Genomic DNA, 7,489 nt, shown 5'->3' with positions numbered 1-7,489 from the left:
TATATATATATATATATCACATCAATAAAATCATCTGAATATGTAAAAACAGTTCAGACTAAACAAGTCTCTTTGCTCTCTTACAACAAAGCATAGAACATACTCCTTCTTTCCGTGGTTTATCTCCATTAATATACATATTAGAAACATGATGTGTGTTACCTGAATTAACCGGCCGTTCCGTAGATAAATTTTTAAATATTTTACATTTGAACGTTTTTCGTCGAAGATCCAATTTATTCCTTAGCGATATGGCTATTTTTAATGGAGGTTTCATTACCATCTGAATCGGGATCTTGATCGGCAGCGCCGTGAACTGGAGCGGATGGCAATGGCACGACTTCCGGTTCAAGAGGCTTCACCGGGCAATCGACATCCTCCACGATAACTTCCTCAGCCAAGCTGCTTCTTACTGCCTCTGTGCATTATTAGAATAGAAAAAAAAATATAACGAATGAATCATATATCTAATTTCCTTGTTGATTCGTTCATAATTCGTTCATTAATTACCGTTGAACGCCTGTGGATACTGCTGGCTCAATTTATTCTTTATCAAACGAATCCTCTTAAAAATATAATCCAGGTCCTTCTTCATCTCGACTAGAAGAGCAGTGTGCTTCTTGAATTCTGTGCCGGCAGTCTTGAGTCTGTTCACCGACAATTGATTGCAGTTTGTTAGCATCTCGTTGGTCTTTTCAAACCTTTGTAACCTGAAAGTATACAAAGAGTTAAATATTATATTATGACAGAATTAGAGATGTATAAATACATCTCAAGACAAACAAATAGTAAATTTGGTCACTTGCATTACACTAAATTAGTGCATACTAAAAACTGTTATATGTATTTATATATATATATATAATATATAAAATTAGCAAAATTTGTCCCAATGTTTTCAATTTTGTACTGTTTGGGTGAGTTGTCACCAAGATAAAAGAGATCTGTTTTTTGTACCTGTACTGAAAAAAATCATGATAAATTAATCATGATAAACAATCATGATAAAATTATATAATTAAAACACATAACGGATTGTTCCAAATAAGTACATGATTTTTTAAAACAAATTAAATAATAAATTTGTAAAGTAAAGTAAATTTGAAAAATCACATGATATTAGAAATAATTTCATCCATCATGTGATTTTATAATTATCGAATTTTAAAGAATTGAATAATAGAAACAGAAAAAAAAGAACATATCATCATGTGACTTTTCTTTTATGTGATTTACATGTTTTAATCACATAATTTCATCATGTAACGTTATGACATAATTTTTTTCAATAGAGACCAGACTGCACTAAAATTCTCTTTCTCGCTTTTGCCAAATACCAAACATATATCACTTTAAGTTCCAAAAGTGTATATTAGTACAGCCACAAAAAATAAACTTAAGGTTTATTCTTTTAAATATACATATATAATAGACAAAAGGCTAAGAGCAATAGTGGGTTATTAATTGCTATCTTTTAATCTTAACAAACAGACGTTTCAACCTTACACTAAGTCAGTTTCAATGCTCAATAAATAAATTCTAATGACAAATTAAAATTGTTACTTAAAAACGTTTAATGACAAAGTCACATACTTGAAATTAAAATTGACAGAAACTATTCTTTTAACTGAGTTTCTTTGTGTTTCTTATGTATGTGACCACATGTTCTCTTTTTTTCTTCACTTCATCAATGTGAAAAAAAAAGAAGGAAAAAATAAATGTGCAATAAGGTCAAGAAGTTTAGTTGGGCTCAGTTTCACAACTTACGATTAACTTGTGATTAACTCTTAACTTTAACTTATTCCTGATCTCTTTCCAATGCTAGAATTGGAAAGAGATGAGACATAAGTTGAATCTCGATTAAGAGTTAACTGTGAGTTGTGAATCTGAGCCTTACGAAACGTTTAAAACGAACAAGTCTAGAAAATAAGAATTGAAACTTACATCTGTTTCTGTGCACGTATCATAGACTCCACATCCTGCTGATCGACGATGCCAGCCAGGCCTTGCACAAACACCTCCGGTGCTGTGTAGTTTCTGAAACACTCAAAGCTTCCAGTGTCCGACTCCGGTGTGCCCTGCGCCGTTGCCATACTTTCGCCACCTTAGGATCACCAGGCCACGAATCTACTCTCATCATCAAGCAATCCCATCGCTCGGGCAGAATTCGTTCGAATTCGTTCAATCGTACTCGACGCAACCTACACTCTGGTGAACGATACTACATGTCGCGAAAGTCCGGAATCGTCCACGTTATCTCCCTTGGTGTTTCACGTTGATTATCACGTTAGGACGAGAAAGAAAAGATGTCGATCAATATATCGCAATCGCGCTACGCCGAGCTTGTCCGTCTCGCCGAAATCTCCAAGTCTCTCTTCGCGTTCTCTTCCGAGAACAAATGCTAGGCGACGCCGTTATCAACAACGTTATCGATCAACCGAAAGGGTTGAATACCAACAATAACGCGATATCTCGAATCCGAAGGTGAATCTTATATGCAATTTAAAAATTCCATTTGTTTGCAGGTCCGAAGACGACACGCGACGGAATGTTGAGCGACGGGAGACGTGAGACGAGGAAGAATCGGAAAATCCGCGCGACGCGTCGCCGCCCGACGACAACAGCTGTTTTGCGACCTGATGTTTTCGAGCCGGATAATAGGGCGCCGTGCAGCATTCAAATTTCCATCGTGCTGTTGTGACGGTCAATCGAGTAAGTCAGAGTCGCAGAGAGAGAGAGAGAGAGAGAGAGAGAGAGAAAGAGAGACGAAGAGATTGGAACCCTCGCTCTGTGAAGACGATACTTCTCGTTGATTCGTCGCCCAGGAAGACACCAAGGTGCCTCAGGATGGCACAGAACGTGAATCCGTTCAGCTCGATGCAAAACACGCCGACCAAGGCAACCGAAGAGAAACAGAGCTTGCCGAAGGACAATCATGCAGTCAGTAAACGGTATGCGGAATCAAGTCTATTAATATGAATTACGAGCTGACTGGCGAGTTTTCTTTCGAGTTGACCGTTCAAATCATCCCGTTCACAACCATTGAAATTTTTTCGAATATTCCAGGAATTCAAGCGGCATAATCGATATCGCTTTGTTCACTGTAGTCACATAACCTAGTGGACTCTGAACTTTGATTTGTTGATTAAGCGCGATTCATCAGGAATATTTTACAATATTTGATTTTGTAATAGTCTATCTTTCTCCTTCGTTGTAATTAGCTATAACTTGTTTCATCGAAATGTTTACTTGTGTGGAAATATTTGAATTTACTTCTTGATTGTCCAGATTACAGAAGGAACTCATGGTATTGATGATGAGTACCGAACAAGGAGTATCTGCCTTTCCAGAGGGAGAAAATTTGTTTAAATGGATCGGAACTATCACGGGACCAAGAGATACGGTAGGAAAATCTCTCTACTTTGAATAACATTATTACCTCTAATATAACAAAAAAGTCTACAATTTGTATCAGACTAAATATTAAAGATATGACTTTCTACAATAAGTCATTACCAAAACTTTAAGTCTTTGACCAATTATAAATGATTATTCTGTTCACATTCAACTGTGATGATCAATTTCTTATGGCTTAAAACTTAAAGCTTAAGTAATCATTGTAGAAAGCCCAATAGAATTCTTTCCATGCTGGAGAAAAAAGAGAAAAAAACATAAAAAAATTAAAAATTAGCTGCTCAGCTAAAAAAGACTTTAAGACTTTTTCCTTACTCTCTAAATTCTTTAGAGTGAAATTTCACTCTATATAAAGAATAAAAATTGAGAGTTTTGAAAAAGAATAAAAATCTTTAAGAGAAATTTCACTCCAGAACAGGATTCATTCTAAAAATTTTTAGAGAGTATCAACAGCATTTGATGTCGTTACATTATCATTGAGTAGATGTTATATACAAATTTTGAAAAATTGAAATATTTAAAAATTTAATTAGATACAGAAAATAATTCTAAAAATAATTTTGGTTGGCCCATCAAAATAATTATGTTGATGCTCAAACGGTTGCTAGAATGTTAAAACATTTTATAGCATTGTTATAAATGCTTTTAAGCGTTCTACATAATTATTTGATTCAGCAGAATTATTTTCAGATCTGGCTAAATTTTTAGATACTTCAGCAAAATTGTTTTTTCCATGTAAAAAAAGCAGTGCAATGACAGTATAACAATATTTACATTGCAGTTAAGAGTCACGAAATAGATGACTAAGATTGGATTAAAATTTTATCAATCAAAATAAAGTTCATTAAACTTGATAATTTTTTTTTCGAATTGATTACATTCTAATTTGATCTCAATCTCTAGTGCAGGTATAATGAAAATGTTATGTATTGCAGGTATACGCCGGTCTCACCTACAAATTAACCTTAGAATTTCCACATAGCTATCCATATAGTGCTCCCATAGTACGCTTTGCTACACCTTGCTTTCATCCAAATGTAGATACCGGTGGTAATATCTGTCTAGATATATTAAAAGACAAATGGAGCGCACTGTATGACGTCCGTACTATTTTACTCTCCATACAATCTCTTCTTGGTGGTAAGTAATAAATAAAGTGTAATACAAATCAATATTGATGTGAGATACTACTTCGTTTCACACTTTGTTACATAGAACCTAACAACGAAAGTCCACTTAATCTTGAAGCAGCAGAGCTATGGAATAATCAGACGAAATACAAAAAGTATCTGATGGAAGAATATCATAGGGCACTCGATCGAACACAGAGCAATCGTAATCAACAAGATTCATGATAAGCCATGACCATAAATTCATTTTGAATCATTTAATATTATTATTCTTACGAGTGGTAGGATTATAATTAAGTGTACAATTAATCGGAACTTTCTGCACTTTTTTCGAGATTTATTAAGCACTATCGAGTTTAAATTAGATTGTTTTTCTTTCAAAAGAATGACAATGACAAAATTCTTCATGAATTATGTATATGTATTTAGTTTATATCTCGCAAGATTTTTGTAGGAAGACTTTTGTAAGAACAATTATAAATTTATGTAATCATCGACATTAAGACAATTGCACTACATTTATTTATTTATCATGTAGAAACATGTGCGTTGGTTTTTCGATCATTACTATCATCGTCTGTACATTACATCTATATTTGATGTTTGTTTCCATTTTTACCATTACTGTATAGTTCTAAAATAAATATTTTAATGATCATAACCATTAAGAATTAATTTGCAATTTCCTCAAAACATGATTTAATAACAATATATACATGATATATATTTTTTATTATGTTTTAGTTTCATTAATATTTATCTAGTAAGATATTATAAATTTTTTGGCGTCCAAATTCCGAAAATTAAAAAATTTTTTATAGAATAGCGTTTTTGAGAATTTTAATTAATGTAACTTTAATTAACTTTAATTTTAATTAACTTTAATTAATGTAACTCCTTGTTTATTATATTTTTCTGAACATTCTATTTTACTTTCCCGATTTTTACTTTTCCCGAGTAAATTTAAGTTTTCATGTTGAAATCTCTAAGTTTCTCCAAATTCTAAAAATTGCGACTTTGTTAGTTCGATGTATAGGAATAAACGTGGAGGAATGATACATATATATTTACAAAAGATAAATATTTTTCGCGTCATTAATAGATTTTACTATTTTTTTGCTGACGACATACAATAGTATCATTACATAAGAACATGAATCTTATTAACAAATATAACAAATATAACTATTATTGCAGATGCGATTATTATAGATAAAAGCTAAAAAGAAAACAAAGTACTTTAATAGATGCTTTCAGCACGTATTCACGGTAAAAAAAATGCGGTCAGTTTATATCATAGTTTCAGTTAATTATTTCAGTCAGATGCAATAATGAAATAAAAATGCGAATCGTAAAATGCTAAAAATGCAAATTATTCACAATTAGTCATTGTGTAATGATATATATGTGATGTATATATTTGAGCCATTAGAAATATTAAACTTATCAATATTATCGTAAAGTAAACAAGAAATCAGTTATATTAATCATAGTTTCAATATTTCTTTATCTTGCATTTATCTATTTTTAAAAATATTAATCGCGCTTGAATTAATTTTTATTATATATGTATGTATTTATATTTTATTTTTATCTTTTTTCTTATTTTATCTACATAATGCACATAAAATAATTTAAATAAAAATAATCGAAATTAATTATATTAGCTATGTAACCAAAATAACTATTTTAGTTATTAATTTAATCAATCATATTACGATATTAATCGTTTCATATTGAACTAAAAAAATAATATAAGTTAATTAATATTTTTGAAAATACATAGATAAGTACGAGATAGAGATAGATAAAAAAATAATTTTGTTTTACGGCTATAATGACCTAAGCTAAAAAGAATAATGTTTATATATATTACTATTTTCGTGTTTACGTGTTATGGCGTTAATCCGATATCGGCTATCTAATTCAAAAGGCTACTTCTTAATCGATGATGCTATATATAACGATGCCGATGTGCGCTGTTAGCAGTTTAAAGACTTCAGTCATAAAGTGACATATGTATATTCAACACGATGTATGCTCGCTTCGTGAGTGTATTACATAAAATAATAAAATACGAAAATCTAGCCGTGCATACTCGGCAACTGTCAACTACTGCAAATAAAGCTCATGAGATAGAGGTGTGTATAGAGAAAATACAGAAATAGAAATGCAGAATCACTACTTTCTGTTTTCTCATCTGCCATTTTATGGACCGTCTTTCAGCTATCATACGTTAAGTAAAATATATACATTTTTGTTAACAGGAACAAAAGGTGAAAGTGAACAATATGGAAATTAATTATGCTAGGGTCGGCACAGGGGATCATCCGGTGTTACTGTTGCCTGGAGCCTTAGGTAATGCGATTTCTCCAATTATAATCTTTTAAGTCTGATCTACAATTGCGTAGTTGTTAAGTGGTCGTAGTTGTAACAATTCATTAATTACAGTCGGATATTCTCTTCGTATTTAAGTGTGATTGATCAATTCTTACAACTACGCAAATGTAGATTGAATTTTATACATTGATTAGATAATAGTTTGTATATTTATTCTTATCGACATTTTTGTTACTGCCATCTATCGGACTGTAAATCTGGATTGTATTTAATTGTTTGTTGAAAAATAAGATAGCGTTGCCTCCATTGTGATTTTAATGATTAAAAAAAAGATGTTAAATTTTCAGAACAATTTTCTGCCACCAAATAATTATAATTGTCGTTTTTACAATATTTATTGCAATATAACTACTTTTTTGTTGTTATTGTCGCTTTTAATTATTTATAATTTAATGAGACTGTTCAAGGGTTTGCTAGATTTTTTAAATCTTGATTGACTTAATTATAGTAAAATAAATTAATAATGTTTGTGACGTCAAGAATAAATCCAAGTAAAATGATCTTGTACTAAATTAATAAATGCCTCAGGAAAAATGTTTCATAAA

At 31.4% G+C, this 7,489-nt stretch overlaps 3 protein-coding genes across 3 annotated transcripts in view; 2 read left to right on the top strand and 1 right to left on the bottom strand.

Annotated features, from left to right (window-relative positions):
- Window positions 1–2,612, bottom strand: part of LOC108691191 (kxDL motif-containing protein CG10681) — a 4,925-nt gene extending 2,313 nt beyond the window's left edge. Inside the window, exons 1-3 of the mRNA XM_018198856.1 lie at window positions 1,945–2,612; window positions 511–710; window positions 281–418 (exon numbers count right to left, since the gene is read on the bottom strand). Coding sequence (XP_018054345.1) covers window positions 281–418; window positions 511–710; window positions 1,945–2,093 — 487 coding nt within the window. The 5' untranslated portion in view covers window positions 2,094–2,612. The remainder of the gene's footprint in view (window positions 1–280; window positions 419–510; window positions 711–1,944) is intronic.
- Window positions 2,613–2,675: 63 nt separating this feature from the next.
- On the top strand, window positions 2,676–5,205 carry LOC108691192 (ubiquitin-conjugating enzyme E2 C). The gene is made up of 4 exons (XM_018198857.1): window positions 2,676–2,951; window positions 3,289–3,403; window positions 4,350–4,554; window positions 4,630–5,205. The coding sequence occupies exons 1-4, from the start codon at window positions 2,848–2,850 to the stop codon at window positions 4,767–4,769; spliced, it is 564 nt and encodes a 187-aa protein (XP_018054346.1). The 5' UTR covers window positions 2,676–2,847; the 3' UTR covers window positions 4,770–5,205.
- Window positions 5,206–6,542: 1,337 nt separating this feature from the next.
- The window catches only part of LOC108691172 (valacyclovir hydrolase), a 2,933-nt gene continuing 1,986 nt past the window's right edge, over window positions 6,543–7,489 (top strand). The window contains exons 1-2 of the mRNA XM_018198830.1: window positions 6,543–6,685; window positions 6,812–6,902. Coding sequence (XP_018054319.1) covers window positions 6,578–6,685; window positions 6,812–6,902 — 199 coding nt within the window. The 5' untranslated portion in view covers window positions 6,543–6,577. The remainder of the gene's footprint in view (window positions 6,686–6,811; window positions 6,903–7,489) is intronic.

The sequence above is a fragment of the Atta colombica genome, unplaced genomic scaffold, assembly GCF_001594045.1.
Source record: "Atta colombica isolate Treedump-2 unplaced genomic scaffold, Acol1.0 scaffold41, whole genome shotgun sequence".
Classification (NCBI taxonomy): Eukaryota; Metazoa; Arthropoda; class Insecta; order Hymenoptera; family Formicidae; genus Atta; species Atta colombica.
The sequence above is the reverse complement of the archived record's forward strand: the minus strand, read 5'-3'. Positions and strand labels throughout refer to the sequence as shown.

Bases quoted from the DNA above. Each gene is read 5' to 3' on its own strand.
- LOC108691192 (XM_018198857.1), top strand. From the start codon at position 2,848: ATGGCACAGAACGTGAATCCGTTCAGCTCGATGCAAAACACGCCGACC. The intron at 3,404-4,349 runs GTAGGAAAATCT...TATGTATTGCAG, and splicing joins TCACGGGACCAAGAGATACG to GTATACGCCGGTCTCACCTA. The intron at 4,555-4,629 runs GTAAGTAATAAA...TTTGTTACATAG, and splicing joins CATACAATCTCTTCTTGGTG to AACCTAACAACGAAAGTCCA.